This window comes from Chroicocephalus ridibundus, chromosome 6 (genome assembly GCF_963924245.1).
Source record: "Chroicocephalus ridibundus chromosome 6, bChrRid1.1, whole genome shotgun sequence".
In the NCBI taxonomy this organism is placed as follows: domain Eukaryota; kingdom Metazoa; phylum Chordata; class Aves; order Charadriiformes; family Laridae; genus Chroicocephalus; species Chroicocephalus ridibundus.
The window spans coordinates 29,810,934-29,827,307 of NC_086289.1; the positions used below are offsets into that span (position 1 = coordinate 29,810,934).

Genomic DNA, 16,374 nt, shown 5'->3' on the forward strand with positions numbered 1-16,374 from the left:
CCGCTCAAAAACAGTCATCAAAAAAGAAAAAGGCAGGATGTTCCATAACCATTATGGAGACAAACACGCAAGTGGCTGGCTTTCCAGTAGGGCATATGGATATATATGCTTATTTACTCAGTGTATGTAATTTAACTGGTCAGAAAATAATTATTCTTACAAACTCTAGAGTTGCTTTTATGAATTTCCCCTGGAATTTTGTGAGAAGCTAAAGCATTCATTTTGACATTTTACAAGTTAAATTATTCAATTTCATTGGTTTCAAAATTGAGTAGATATCAAAAAATGGTTTTAAAAGAGATGTTTCAGAATGAACTGACTAATTAATTTAATTTGACACTATAATCCTTCAAATTATAAATCTATTTAGATTATTCTGATATCAGCTTTACAAGTTGTTTTGGTTAAGGAAGAATTTCGAAAGTTTAATAAGTTTTGTGCTTGAGAAATTATTTCCTCACCCACCCATATCCATAGATCTTACTAATTATGAGTTCCTAGCTATACTTAAAACATGCCACTCATATTTGTAACACACTTAAAATAGGGGCCTTTGAGGTTTGTTGCTGGAGATGCATCTGCTCAGGAGAAAAAGGAGGAAGGGAAGGAAGGAAAGAAAGAATTAAAATAGTATTGTGGAGTTATTTCTTGTGATCATGTAAAATTGATAGTCTCGGACAATGTAGCTTATCAAAAGAATGGAGACTGATAAAAGATCTTAAATATATTTTGCTAACGGTTTTTGCCCAGCTGAGGTATCTGTTTGCAGAAGATAAAGGAAATATTTAAAATAAAGTTTGCTGCCTCATATCCTCAGTCATGTACAGAACTTCAAAATTCAGTTTGCCAATATAGTGTGGCAGAAACAGAAAGCCTTTATTAATAGTGTAGCTGTCTCCTGAATATTGCAAGTGATTCATCTAGTGGTATTCCTAGCTCTGACATAGTGGATCATACTATAATATGTCAAAAACACAGCCTCAGATACCATACTGATGGTTTTTTCCAGGTTTAAGCATGTAAGCAAAAGCTGGTCAATACAAGATACTGGTTTATAGGTCAAGTCTAATCAGCTGTGAGCAGAAATCTTCGATTCTTCAACACTTTTTATAGCCAACAGGGACTAACGCCTGCTGTATTTGCCAAAATCTTTGTTCCAAATCAGAGCAAAATGCTTTTTTAATATGCAGGCCTACTTCCAGCTATTGTTAAATATGTAATAGATGATCTTACAAAAATCCTGCACTGAAACAACTAGCATACTATTATAGTAATCTGAGAATAGAAGATCTTTTAAACAGAAGACCTCTTTTTTTTTCCTTTCTTAAGCTTCGACAGAAAATGACCGCTGCATTGAAATATTAGACACTAGTGAATTAGCTCAGCTGGTTAATCTAATATGGTGAAGTTTTGAACAAAGGGAACCATGGCTATAAAAATACCATGGCTATAGTGGAAGATCAGACTAGCTCTTTCTTACATGAATTTTATTTCTCTCTGCAGGAAACAAACAAAGCAAATTCATGAACAGCTGAAAGAAACACAGAATAGGAAAACCTACAGCCTAAATGCTTCCAGCATGATGGCAAAGTCAGAGTGTATGGCACAAAGCCGAGTCCAGCTGCAAAACGTAAGTAATCCTGCCAGCTACAACACTTAATAGCCTGGCTGAGTTCCTGCTGCTGATGGCAGCACATCGCCGTGTTGCTACTAGCATCTGAGCAATGGGAACAAGAATTCTCACCTCTTTCATAAAATGTTTTCTGTCAGGCCTGTTAATGGAAAACAAAAAGCAGGGACCTAGTTGCGCCCCCAGTAGTGGAAATTACTATCATAGTTTCCTGCAATACCGTAGCTCATATGTATGGTTTATAGGTGAAGTGGGGGTCCTGGATCCTAAGTGATTTCAATTTCAAGTCTTCCAGTAATTAATGAACCTGCATGAAAAAATGTAGAGATGTGTTACAGTTAATTCAGAGTAAAGTCAAAATCTAGAACTAAATTTACACATGTAAACTAGTGCCCAAGGGAAGACAGTCTCATTTTTCCTGGGACTTGAGTTAAAAGAGTTTTTGATACCAGAAAAAGATTGGCTTGTTCAAATTAAATTTGAAAATTATGTAGTCATTTTCTGTATGTAGTTGTATCTAAGTCAATGCAGTCCCACAATCATGAAATACACAAAGCATATTTGAAATAAGGAACTTGAAAGCGACCGATTAATTTAGCGCTGGATGCAAGGTATTTTCCAATGGGTGTCATTTTCTTCCCCCTGGTCGCACACATTTAGTGCTGTCTTATTTTGAACAAAGTCTTTGGAACAACGGAGAAAGATCCTGATAGCAACACAATAGGAAATCATAAAAGATGTATTGAAGCCTTTCTAAATGCTTAACTCTTTTTTCAAAAAATACAATATCTTAATTTTTCTTAAAGGGCTGACTACCTTATTTGCCAGAGTCCATCAAAATAGTGGGAGTTCACCAAAAGTGAGCACTCATGCGCATTTAACCACAGATGTCTCAACTCCTGGTTTACATCCAATTCATGCAGAAATAAGTATAAGCCCTTTTGACCAATTCGGAGTACACAGAGCCTGCATGCTGTGACAGAGGAGTTGTCAGAGCATTGCTTGTCTTCACTAAATTTTTATTTTATAGGAGCACCATTCTGGTTGTGATATGCTTTCTGGTTCAGGAAAAATACACTATTTCAAGAAGGAAGATAGCTCCACTAAATTGACATAATCACAGTTTAGGGAACCTTGTGCAATTCTTTGTTTCAGTTCATTCAGTCGTATATTATTTCTAGCCCCTAAAAAAAAAAAAAGCTGTTGGGAGCATTGCTGGGTTGTAATGATGGCAACAAAAGGTAAAGTTGTAAAGAGCTTTTGTGAGCCTTTTGTTCTGACGTATAAAATAGGTCTTGGTTAACACTAAGAATATGTTCTTTGCCTTTCTGCTCGCTGTAATTTGGTGCAATATTTTGTCAACCTGTCATCACGATGAGCTACTTGATGTCTTCTGAGCAGCTGACAAACACATCAACAAGCTCTATTTAAGTCTTTTTCCTTTGCCATAACAATAGCCATAATGGCTGAAGTACCAGTTTGCAGATTCCAGATATTAGAGATTGAAAACCATTATTATTATTATTTAATTTTTTTAATCCAAATTTGCTTTTCAGCTTTTAATGCTGTTCACACTGGCATTATCAGTGCTGGTAATTAACACAGCATTTTCTTGTTCTGGCTGCTTCGCAGGCAGCTGTTTTCTTCTTGCCATTAATGCATTTTCCCTTTGGGAGCAGAGATACTAAGGAAGAAAAACAGAATGACCTTGTGCGGGATGTAGCGTAACAGCGCAGGGTAATAATGGTTTCTATTGTTAGCAAGATTTTAGTGCAGGAATGCATGTAGGCAGTTCATGAAATATTTACGAAACTTGGCAGATTGAAGAGGAAAAAAAAGGGCGGGGGGTATGGCGAGGCAGCAGAAAAGAACTTTGAAATGGTGTTTCATAGGACTGGCCGAGTGGCTTCCCATCAGAGACCAGGGATCTGCCCCGGGTGTATCTGCTGGGTGGGAAAGGGAGCGGGCAGAGGCGCGGCGAGGAGAGCGCTCCCGCTGCTCACTGCTGCGGCCGCGCTCAGCCTTTCTGCCCGTCACCGTCATGCCATCTCTCGGTGATTCCCATCTGCAGCTCCCACCACATGGGTTTGGGGAGAAGACTTATGTTTATGTAATCCTGGAAGCCATTTCTTTTCCCACTCTGGGTGCTCCTCTTACATGGGAAAGCTGTCTTGCTTGTATGTCACCTTTCTTTCTTCCCCTAAAAGATTCTCCCATATTTTTCTCCTGGCTATTTTGAATGGACCGGGTGATGCTTTCAGGGTTTTCACCATGCTTCTTCTATAGCAAAGAATACATTAGTGTAGACCTGAGAATAGTTGCATAAGGTTCCTTATTCTTGATGACTATTCTAATAATGTCTATTCTGAAAGAGCCATCACGTTTTGACTCAGAGATTGCTGCATTTAGTGAAGGATGCATGGATCTTTCCAAATCTTGTGTTGCTCTAGAAAGAGGTTTTACTTATTTCCCAAGACCCAGCGTATAGCATATAGTGTTTGAAGTGGTTTGTGGCTGTAGAGAGCTTGACATGTCTCAGTGAAGTGCTTTTCCTCCTCATCGTTCCTTACTTCCCTTTTCACTCTTGTCAAGACTTCAGGAAAAGAATAATTTTTTCTTACTTATTTTCGAAGCCAATTTTGAATCTTTTTTTAAATGAGAGAAGCCGTGTGCATCTATCAGAATTGGTGCTAACAGAAAAACCACACATTTCATTTTTTAACCGAGTATGAAAATTAATTACCAATTTGCATTTTATTCTAGCCTAACTCATTATACTTGCAGCTATTTGCAGTACTGCAGAAGGAAAAGGACTGCAGACCTCAGTCCCCATGATAACCCACCTCTGTGCCAATTAAAACTTCTTTACAGTACTGTGATTATGAAAACCATATACAAGGTTAAGAGCTCTGAATGTTTGCTTTTAAAACACTCTCCGGTTGTATCAGAATTCTCCTGCTGCATCCTGGACTACAGGTTACATTGCAGCAATCCTTATTTCAAAAGGCAGTGTTCAAGAAATGAATGTGAAGTGTTGGACCTTCCCCCAAGTTCATTAAACATCCATATGGCAGGATTGCTCTTTCAGATGTGGCTATTCAAGTTAAGCAACAGGATATTCAGAAAAAAATGGAGCTGGCCAACTGAAAAATGTAGGCTTTTTAAAACTCCCTTCATCTAAGAAGTTACTCTCTTTGGGGTTTTTGCCCTCTCTGATCAGCACAGTAAACACAAGCGAGGAAGAATGGCCACATCCCAGCACCTCCCTTGGCAAGCCCCGAGGCTGAGGAAGAACGCAAGGAGAGTTAGGCATTTAAGTTAAAACATGGATGTCTCCCTGTCATTTGCCACGTTGCAGGGAATAAAGCTTTTTGTTTGCATTGACAATATTTTGAAGTATCATATGCTTTTCCTTCCCACACTCAAATGCATCATATCTCCTCCACTTCCTTCCTCTGCTCAGCTGTGATTCTGTAAAGTAAAAAAATGGGTTAGATTTTGTCAGGACAGCTGTATTCTCTCTGAATTCCTGCTGCTCATAGCTAGTAATTGTGTAACCTGTGCCGAGTCTATTTCCCTCGTTATCGATTCCATTCTTTTGTTGGGGATATAAATTAGATGAAAAATACTGTACACTGTAAGCAGGATTCATAAATAACTGTTTGAACACAGCTCCTAGTATTTCTCCTGAATCTCCTTCAAGTCCACTGCTTTCCCTAAACATTCTGGCAGCAATGCACTTAATTTCTTGCTCGGTTTTGTAGCATCTTGGATTTGGATACTAATGCACTGGTAATCTTGCTATAATTCTTCAGTCAGGAAGAGATAGGTATGCCAGTTTTTAATGCAAGATCTTTGAGGTACAAGGAGATTCAGATTTATTTCACCTAGTGCATGAAAGTTAGGACTTCCTCGTATTACCTCCCCCTTCCCAAAGAGATTGTATTATCTTCAAGAGATATTTAACAACTGTGCTCCACAGGAGTGCAGCAATCGGTTCGACATTCTCATAGGCAAAAGGAAATAAATTGTCATTCTCAGCTGCCCCTCTTAGAAAGAAAAGTGTTCTGTGTCCCCTCAGAGACCGTGCAAGGGGCAGGAGGAGCTGTTGTGCTCTTGTTTTTCTGTAATTCACCAGTCTTCATGAGTCTTAATCATGCTCCTGATTACTAGCTCCTTTTTCCACCTTGACTAGAGGGTTTCTTTAAATTCTCATAACTTGACAAACATGTCATGCAGCAAAGAAAAGAAAAACAAAAAAAAGCAGCTGAAGCCTTGCCATTTCTTTAGTGATTCTGAGTTGTCATGGTTGTTTAAAGTGGCCTTTTTCACCTTTGTGGATTTTAATACCTTCTGCCGTGGTCTTAAGTGGATCTATTAATTCCCCATCACTTTCCCTCTGAGGTGGTTAATATGCTTTTCATGCTGTAGTGTGCGGTTTCACTTTTCACCACGCTTGTTTCTAATAGCTCACAATCACTGCCTCCAGGCTTCTGATATTCTTATAACAAGGGGGGGAAAAACATGCTCTTTTTGTGTCTCATTGCCTTTTGTTGATAGTAGTAGGAACTAAATTCTTTTTAGTCACTGTGATAGAAATGCAGTTAAAACATGTTGAGCGACAGACACACTTAAATCTTTTAAAAGATTACAGTGTGGTTTTCCCTGAGTTATGATGCGATTTATTGGCTAAGATGAAGAGCAGATTTCCCATTTCTGTATCACATGACTACTTAGGAAGAACTGCCAGAATAGACAAACTTGGGTTTACCGACCTCTGTCTAGAGCTAGTGTTGGCAACAAAACATGTAGAGCATGTGGGAACAGCCGTAAGGATGGTAAATGTACCGCCTGACGGGCTCTTCTGCAAGGTCAGCCCAGAAAAGTCACTGGCTCTTTACCTCCTTGAGGCACCCTCTCTGAATGTAATTTAAAGCTGGCCCCTCCGTCTTCTCCGTCCTTTTTGTAATGGGATCCCCACATCACCTCTTTTCCAGTGCCGCATACGTTTCTGGACTTTTTGTTACTACTATTTTGGGAAAATCGTTGAGGAGGAGGAGCTAAGAAAAGCAGGGGGGAGGGATGGGTGTTTTGTTTTGCATAACACTAGGACAACAGTGTCAAGCTGTTCTGTAGCGCTTGAGTGGCGTTTGTTACCCACGGATCCTACATTTTAGAATAAAGAACACAAGGCACGGAGCAGGGGAATTAGGTGCTCACAGTCGTACAGGAGGTCAGTGGCAGAGGCTGATTTCTTGTCTCCCGGCCCAGGCTGCTGTTGCAGATTTGCTTAGCGTTAACTAGCTGGTGGTGGAATTTTATTGTCAAAGAGTTGAGTAATTATACATAACAGATAATTTTTCTCCATGAAACTGTGGAAAAATTGAAAATTTGCAATATGGTTTATTTTTAAGTGCTATCATTAGTCTTTAATTTATTTAGCCATATGCATCAGTGTTTCTCAAAGAAGTACAAATAATTAAGCAAGAAGACAATAAAACCATTAAAAAAATAATACAGATAAGCTTTCAGCGATGCTTTCAACCTACTGCAACAGCCCTTTGAAAGTGTTTCACAGCTTATTCTCCATCGTGGCTGAGTATTCAGCAGCTCACAACTGAGTGAGCGCTCCGCAGAGCTCAGCCCAGGTGAGAAGTGGGCTGTGGAAGCAGCAGGATGGGCTCTGCTGGGATACGGACAGGGAGTAATCCTATACCGTACTTCTAAGGGCACCACCCGATACTGCTGTAAACTCCTCACAGAAATCTGAAGGTATTTTTCTCCAGAGATGATCTCGGACAGAGGATGTAGCCCTTATGGTTAAGCCAAAGGAGAATAAACCCAACTGCGTTTAAACCTATTGCAATGTATGAATAATGTGCTACATCCCAATTAGTTCAATGACATTGTTCAAATTCCCTGTATGTTCACACCCTCAATTTAAATTGTGATTCACGTTTTCATTGTAATTAATTTTATGGCTGTTATGGTAATTGGTAAGTGGTGTATCTGAAAATGGCATAAAAGAAATGTTCGGTTGGGGGAAAAAATATCCTTTGCAGGCTGTGCCTGGGTGGTGCTGGCTGTTGGACCTTCAGTATAGTTTGCTAGTATAGTGTGTGCATGAATATATATATACACTGAAGTATAGTATGCTTCAGTATAGTCAGCATCAGAGCAGCTTCTGGGGGTCCTGGTTTTGCTCAGTTGGGATGAGGAAAGACTCTCTGTACCATCGCTCCAGCCCACATCCACCTTAACCATGGAGGTAGCAAAAGGCGCAGCTTATCTCTAATTACCTTTCATGACTCACTTCATACTCATAGTCTTATAAGCCATTTGGACCTTCAATTTAGTATCATGAAGAAACACAAAAAAGGACAGAAATAGCTTCCTGGCACTAACCACCCATTCTTTACGTAGCTCAAATTGATTTATTCAGGTCAGAAATCAAAGACAGTTTCATTTCTGAAGCTGGCAGGATAACTATTAAACTTTAAAACCTTCACAGACATGAGTACCTTAAAAATCATACTTCTGTCTGAATATTTTATCTACAACATTTACAAGTGACAACTAAGATCATGGTAACTGCAAGAAATGAGAGTGGGATATGTTTGTTCTTATTATTTCACTTGTATTTACTTCATGCATGCAGCAACATTTTGCATATTGTCACTCTCATAGCTTTGCCTTCAGAAACATGTAAGCAGTGATTTTGGCTCTGTTTACGTGGGTATTTCACAAAACAGAAAGGGAGAGAAGAGCATTGGAGAAAAATTTGAAGATCAGTTGTTTTCTGATTAAGTTTCAGTCATAAGTCTGAGTAGATAGACTAAAATTGCATGTAACCCATTTTTAAAACAGAGTAAAATATATGACTTTCCTTTTTGATTTTGCTCAATGTGGGAAAGTGTAGATAAAAATAGTGAGAATCAGAAAATAATTCTATATTTTTAAGGAGTCGTTGGTCTTTTGTTAGACAACAAAATAATTATGAAGAAGAACTATACTTGGAAGAAATCTTACTATCTTCTCCACGATCGTTTATACTATTGTATCATGGCATGGCATTTTTTACCAATGTTTTTTTTTTTATATTATTATTATTTTAATTTTCTTTCTAAGATATTTAATCATGTAATAGCTTCCACAACACTGGTTTATTGTAAAGATAACATAGATATCTAGGTATCTAGTACTAAAAGTACAAACTCAATACGGAAAAATAGACCAATTAGTTTTAGTGCAGGTCATTGTAACGCAACATAAAAAAATCTGCAAAGCGCAGTCGTTTTCATACTTGAGTAGAACTGTGGGTTAACCTCTCATATCTCTGAGATATTGCCCAGTAACCGCTAACAACATTGATTCTTCTTCCAAGACAAAACGCAGCTTTTTTTATACTTTGACTTTCTGGCTCCATTCAGGATCAGAGACACAATTTTTGCTGAATTTCCAATTGAATCATAAAGCAAGAAGAAAATCTGTTCTTGTTCATGTCTGGTGTCTGCTTTACAGACCTTTGTGTCCTGTTATGTGCCCGGAGACTGCCCTACGCCTACAACTGTCACAAGAAGAATTATGTTTACGCTGTTCTTACTAGCACAGATACTCGTAGGTCAAAAGTTTCAGGCTTGTTCAGAAGGGATATCTGGCTCTATGGATAGGATTCAGATATTTTTCTACTTATCTGATGGTACAAATGCTGTTTTAGTTTGGTTTTCATAGTTACGCGTGCTGATAAAAGCAGTGTTTGAAATCACCAAAGGACCCAAGAAGGCGCTGACTGTTCTCTGAGATCTGTTTCTTGATTTCAGTCTGCATGGACAGCCGCAAAAACCTGGCTTTTAGTCAAAGGAATCAGTGTTCCCTATCATTATGGGTAGACCAGTCAGTAATTTTGCTACTAATGCAGATATCAGCATTTTGATGTGGAGGAGGTAATGGGGATAATGAGTACCGGTGCTTTCCACTATGTAAACAATAGTGAATGAATGTATTACTTGCAATGCTTAATTTTAATTTAAAAATGCATTAGAGAACTTCTTACCCCGCTCTGATATGAGTTCTGATTGAATAGCATCAACAATGTACTTTGCCTCTTGTGTATTAATTAATTTTATTCTCTGTGCCACAGTATTCAAAAACAGATAGGCATCCTGGGCCTATTCTGGACAAAGTTATGGAGTCTAGTTTTTCAGGCCCTCAGTCTTTCCCAGAGGCCTTGTCTCCTGACAGAGGAACGCAGCCCATCAAGCAACATAGGTAAGCAAACGGCTGTCTGACGGGAGATTCGGCAGGCTGCCGGGGGATGGCGTTGAACTGGGGATGCCTGTGCAGGATTGCTGTGTGCTGTGACTTGGAGAGATGCTGGATGGTGTGGTACCGACAGAGCCTCCGCCGACTCATTAAGCAGATGTCTAAGCATTTTCTTACCTGCAGACACAAAAGGCAATAACAGTTCTCACAGACTTTATCTGCATTTTGTAAAAGTCCTAGAGGAAGCATTTAAAGACACCATCCAAGCTGTAGACACAGAGTAGTGAATTAAACAACTGTAGTTTGAGAAACCATGAAGAACTAGACTTTCCTTATCCATGTTCATGAAGTTAATGACTCATTTGTTGCAGAAAGACATGGTTGCAAAATTCCAGCCTTTCTCTTTGGTTCTTTAAACAAATAATACTTGAAATGAATGACGACTTATTTAAGACCACGTGGTGGCCTTTGAAAACGAGTATTTAAAAAGTTTGGATGGTTGTTTCCAAGGGGAAAAAAAGAGGAAAGTCACCCATCACTGGACGGCATTTGGATTAGAATTCTGCTTGTAGTCTTTTTTGATGAAAAACGGTGCAGATGGTTCATTGCAGACTAAAAACCAAACTCGTGTCTGGTATAAGCAATAGTGTTGGTGGAATGGCTGTGGTAACGTCTGGTCCAGAGCACACTGAGGAAAAAAAGGCTGAGAAAAATGAGTTCAGAATTTTTTCAGCTAGATGATCTGGAGGGGAAGACTTATTGTTTAAAATTACTTTAAAAAAAGAAGTCTGAGATTGCGTGAGGTTATGATCTAGCTTCTGTAGTATTTGATGCATTTTCATTGCAGTCCCCAGTCAGCTACATGTTCCCTCTCTTCTGAATGAATGATTTGCTTAATTTACTGAAGTGCAGCATATGAGCCAGGAAGGGATATTTGGGTTCTATCTACTTTTACCTTACTTAAGCCTTTCATTTGGCATGAAAAAATAATGCCAACTGTCACGTCAGATACATTTCTTAGGGCTTATTCCTTATTACAGAGATTTTCAAAATATGCTTAATAATTTTACTGAACATAGATGAACTGTGGAACTGAGGAAAAAAAGGCTGCTTAGAATGCTTCTCACTGAAGTTCTGGAAGGAATTTTATCTCCATTTAGTCAAAGGGTGAAGTTCAGAAAAAACATGGTGACATTCCCTTACCTATAAAAACACAATTGCAATATTCAAGTTTGAAATGGTTTAGGGGCTGTAACACAACATTACCTAAGCTTAAAAATGTGGAAATAAATTAAAGACCGAAAATATTCTATGTATGAATGTCACTTAAAACAAAAGCTGAATGACTCTGTAGAGTCCCTGTTTTCCATAGGGAAATTATAGAATAAGCCACACTGAATTTACAGCGAACTAATGCATAATCCCAGATTGCTTGTTTTAACACTTTTGCACACAAAAACTTTCTTTTCCCACAAAAACAACAGACAAAAAGCCACCAACCAACCAAAAAAAAGCCCAACAGTCATCTGTCATCTTATTTGCAGATGTCAAGCACTGGACTATCGTAAGAGTCTTTGCTTCAGAACTGTTTTAAGATGTGGAATGACTATCTTAATTTATAGAGAATTCTTTTTGTAGTTTTAGAATTTAAGATTTATTATACAAGGCCCTTGCTTTATAAAACATGAAACAGATTTGAACATTTAAGACTTACAAGGCTGTCTTTAATTTGTGCACCATGTGACAGCTTCCTAGTTTATTTGCTTTCTTTAGTTTGGCCAAATGATCAAATGTGGCCAAATGAGGAAACCTTCTTTTCCTGGGATACATTTTGTCCTAAACATCCCTGAATTCCATTCCAAATCTGCCATGAGCCTGGAAGAATTAACAGGAGCTCTGCAGTTTCTCTGTTTTATGCTGCTGTTAAACTATATTATTGTTTTGTTTCTGCTTGCTATGGAAATATTTTCTTCCATATCCAGATCTGTTTTCTCTGCTGGTGATTTCAAGGGCACTAACGATGGGTGATTATTTCTTAAAATCAGGAACTGTCTATTTTGAGTTCTTAAAACCAATACAATTTTGGCCTGGCAGTAAGATTATAAAGGTGGAGAATCATTTGGGGTTGCTGGAATTTGACTGACCAAAGTCACCTAGTTATTTCACTCCGATTACTAGGTAATAGCAATTTTCTGTCTCTGACAACCTCAGCTGCATGCAAAGAATTACTGCAGAGATTGAATTGAAAATTGAATCTCCACTGAATCTTACTTCTAAAATATTTCACCTGTATTATGCACTGTTATTACCGTAGAAGAATTTTACATCATCTGCTTGCATATGTAAAACAGCTCTTAGTACTGTCAGAACTGGAAAGTAACAAATGTGTTTAATCAGTAAACCTCCTCTAAAATATACAGCGCACTCAAAAGTTCAGCTTGGATTATCTGTTGATTTAAGTAAGAAGAAAATCCGTACTGTCTTAATTTCTAACAGATAGAGACAAATTAGAGTTTTGTTAATTATGGGATTGAGTTTTGATCCCTTTGAATAGCAGTTTTCTTGGTAATTAGTCATCCTGACTTTCATTCATTGATTCAGTCATCACTGATTTTAGAGGGATTCATTGTAGAGAATACCATGATGGAAGCCAAATGCAGAGGCTTTCAGCCTAAAGCAGTTGTATTATCTTACAAAAATGCCAAAATAGGATAAACTTACTCTAAAATTTACAATAATTTGTTTGCATTTTAATGAGATTTTAACACCACAAAAACCATGGTAAAAGCAATTTTTTATTATTTAGTAAGCATTTTATTCTTTATGCTCCCAATATGATCGATTTAGTTTAAATTAACAGAAAGAGTAAATTAAGATTATTCTGTTAATAAGGCTATTAAATTTCAAAGAACAAATATTGATAAACTAAAGTAACTAAGAATGTAAAGGCAGAGGAAGCCTGAAAGGGAAGGAAGTGTAAGGAATCTGATTTTGTTCCAAGGAAAAAACATAGTTTTCTGGAGAAACTTACTAAAAAGAATGCCTAAGAGGAATGGGGTGTAGGCGAAGAAACAAACTATATCACCGAGGGCAAGCAGTCATGCTTGAAGTGAACATTTCCAGGAATCGTTGAGAGTTCAGAATTACTGGTAAAATTGAAAGCAATCAATTGTTCTTGTTGTATAAAGAAGAGGAGTTCTATACAGGAAGAAGCAAAGCTGATGGTGGGCCAGAGATAATATATGAAGCAGTTAGGGCAATCCTGAATGAATAAGTTTCATTTTTCTGTTAGGATGATTATTTGAGGGCAAAGGTAGAATGAGAATAGAATCAAGTACATGAAAATAGACATTCTGTAAAATGCAGAAATCGAAGCCCTCAAGTCAAGATGGTCCAGTTAATCTTGATCAAAGAAGTCTGGAAGGAGAACTGGCTCATGAAATTTCAAGTCTGGTAGCTAAATCTATCAAAATGGGACCTGTGCCATGTGATGATGGAATAGCAAGTGTCAAATATTTAGGAAGAAGAAAAATTTATCGCAGGAACTGAAGACCTATTATGTTGAGTTAGACTAGTCAAGGCTTTAGGGCAAATGTGGGGGTAGCAGATTTTTTTGTGTAGCTATAAAAATGGCTAAAAATTCTCATGAGGTTTACCAGCAGCAGTTCCTGCAACACTACACCGATGACTTTCTTTGTATTTGGTGTAGGTGAGCTAGATCTCTACGTAGCCTTAGTGAACATTTGATTTGTTGTCACGTGTCTAATGCCTTTAATGAGAGAAAGTAGAGAGAGGCAGAAAAACTATAATGCACATATACAGAGGTGGTTAAAAGGAAGATAGTAAGGAGTTGCATTGAGAAGGTAAGTGCCGGGCTGAAGACATTCACCAGTGGAGCCCTAATGGAGCTCCCAAAGAAGTAGTCAACGCTGGGGACACATTTTGTTTAATGCTTTTGTACATGACTGGCACAAAAAAGTTGGAACATACTGAAAAAAATAGTTAAAAGATAGACTCAGAACAGAAAAGGATCTAGTTATAAAGAATTAGTTGAATAACTTTGAAGAGTGGCGTGACAGAGGGGGGTTGAAGCTCAGCAGTACTAAATACAAGGTCAGGCATTTGGGAACTAATAACAAAATTTAAGAAACAAATGAGGAAGAAAATGTTCAGTATATACTACTTGCTCAAAGAATAACTAAGTCACAAAGTGATGCTGCCGTGCAAAAGATAAATGGGATGAGAGGAAGTATTAATCAAGACATTTCCATCAGAAAGTCAGAAACATTAAAACCACTTTATGAGACAGTTGTCACTTCATTTGAATATAGCATACAGTGCTATAGTGAATGCACCACTATTATCTCACCTGGTTAAAATGGCCTCTTGATTACTATGGGCTCAAATTGCATTCATGAGCTAATACGAGCAATTAATAATCTGTGTTCGTTGAAAGCATTAGAGTCTGTCTTGTTTCAGTCTTCAGTTCACTGAAGAGAGTATATGACTGCTGCTTATAAATACATCAGAGAAAGCTTAGTGAGAAGTAAAAGACCATTAAAATCAAGGAGTATGGTGACACACATGACAAATAGATGTATACTCATCATAAATAATTTTAAACTGAAAGAAGCCTCAAAGTTTTCAATATAAAATAACTTTCTGGAGTAGTAGCCTGGTTATCATTGTAGTCTGAGGATGAAGGTTGATCAATGTGCTATAGGGAGTATATGATGAAGTTATGGCAGATGATTAAACTCAGTGCCACTGAGGTACCTTCGAATGCTCTGTTCCCTTTTCCTTTTATGGTGGAACTGGAATGGTGACCAGATGATATAGGTAGTGTTGAGGGATTTATGTTGAGTTGCGAAGTCCCCGATCAGCCCTGGCACATGCTATTCCCTGAATATCATAGAATCATAGAATGCGTTGGGTTGGAAGGGACCTTTAAAGGTCACCTAGTCCAACCCCCCTGCAGTAAGCAGGGACATCTTCAATAGATCAAGTTGCTCAGAGCCTCATCAAGCCTGGCCTTGAATGTCTCCAGGGATGGGGCCTCCACCACCTCTCTGGGCAACCTGTGCCAGCGTCTCACCACCCTCATTGTAAAGAACTTCTTCCTAATGTCTAATCTAAACCTACCTTGCTCCTGTTTAAAACAATTGCCCCTCGTCCTATCGCTACATGCCCTTGCAAACAGCCCCTCCCCAGCTTTCCTGTAGGCCCCCTGCAGGTACTGAAAGGCCACTATAAGGTCTCCCCAGAGCCTTCTCTTCTCCAGGCTGAACAGCCCCAACTCTCTCAGCCTGTCTTCATAGGAGAGGTGCTCCAGCCCTCGGATCATCTTCATGGCCCTCCTCTGGACCCGCCCATGTCCTTCATGGTGAATGTGAATATGTGAATCTATAATGGAAGCAACAATGCTCCCATTTCAGAAATCAACAGTAGATTTGTAGGTATAGGCCGGCTGCTGGAAAGCTTCTCCTGCATGTGTGAAGGGAGAAGAGAGTTTTGCAAACAGCAGGCTACAAGTCCCACTCCATCACCTGGGCTGAGAACCTGACTGGCTGTAACAGTTCATGAACACGAGCTAGAAAACACAGGTCATCGTGCCATTGTAGATTAGGTGTTTTCCTAGACAGTAATTGTGTACTGAGGCAGAACATGACTACTTTGCAAAGACACAGGAAAAAAGTGGTGTTTAAATGCTTGGGATACAGAATGCTATAGGTAAAAAAGGAACAAAACTATTAGGCTCAGTTCCCTTATGCCATGGCTTTTTTGGTATAATAATCTCCTTACAATCTTAGTATTATCTTAATCACATAGAGCTTTATTGAAGTCCCAAATATTATGCTAACTTTCTCCCTTTGAGGAGCCATCTATAACACAGGCTCCAGCAGAGACGCGCTCATTGTGGGTCATCTCGTTCTTGTAAACGATCTGACAAAAGGGCTTTGTGATACAGTGGTATTATTGTTGCACGGTATTTGCTGAGAGATGCTTGTGTTCTCAGGTACAACAGATGCTTTTTATTAAAACTGAAAATTGGATGAAAGTCTGAATAGTTGATATGTACAAATGTTAGCAGTAGATTACCTAACTTAGCCTAAAAGTGTAGCTCCTAGGGAACATCAGAAGACCCTGTCTACCTAGCAGGTAGCTCTTTCATTAGGGTATGTATTTACTGTTTCTGTCTTGCAAGGACAAAAACCTCATCTTCAGCACTAATGTTTGCATCTTGTGATCAGTACGTAACATAATATGCCTCCCTGTATAGGTTTTGCAGGTACAAAGCCAGAGTATTTATAATAAGTTTTAGAACTTTCCTTCCTCCCTCAACTTAGTGTCTTTCTTTTCATGAATTACAATCCTGAATAAGTAAAATAGTTATACATGCGATCATGGTTATAAGCACTATTTCTGTAGCTCCGTTGTGCATATTGAACAAGAAGGGAAGGATTGGGATCCTGTCTAAAGTT

General features: G+C 38.5%; 1 protein-coding gene across 2 annotated transcripts in view; it reads left to right on the forward strand.

Moving 5' to 3' along the window:
* Window positions 1-16,374, forward strand: part of NRG3 (neuregulin 3) — a 414,656-nt gene that overhangs the window by 386,964 nt on the left and 11,318 nt on the right. For both annotated transcript variants that reach the window (XM_063337738.1, XM_063337739.1), the window contains exons 6-7: window positions 1,504-1,630; window positions 9,771-9,898. In XM_063337738.1, coding sequence (XP_063193808.1) covers window positions 1,504-1,630; window positions 9,771-9,898 — 255 coding nt within the window. The remainder of the gene's footprint in view (window positions 1-1,503; window positions 1,631-9,770; window positions 9,899-16,374) is intronic.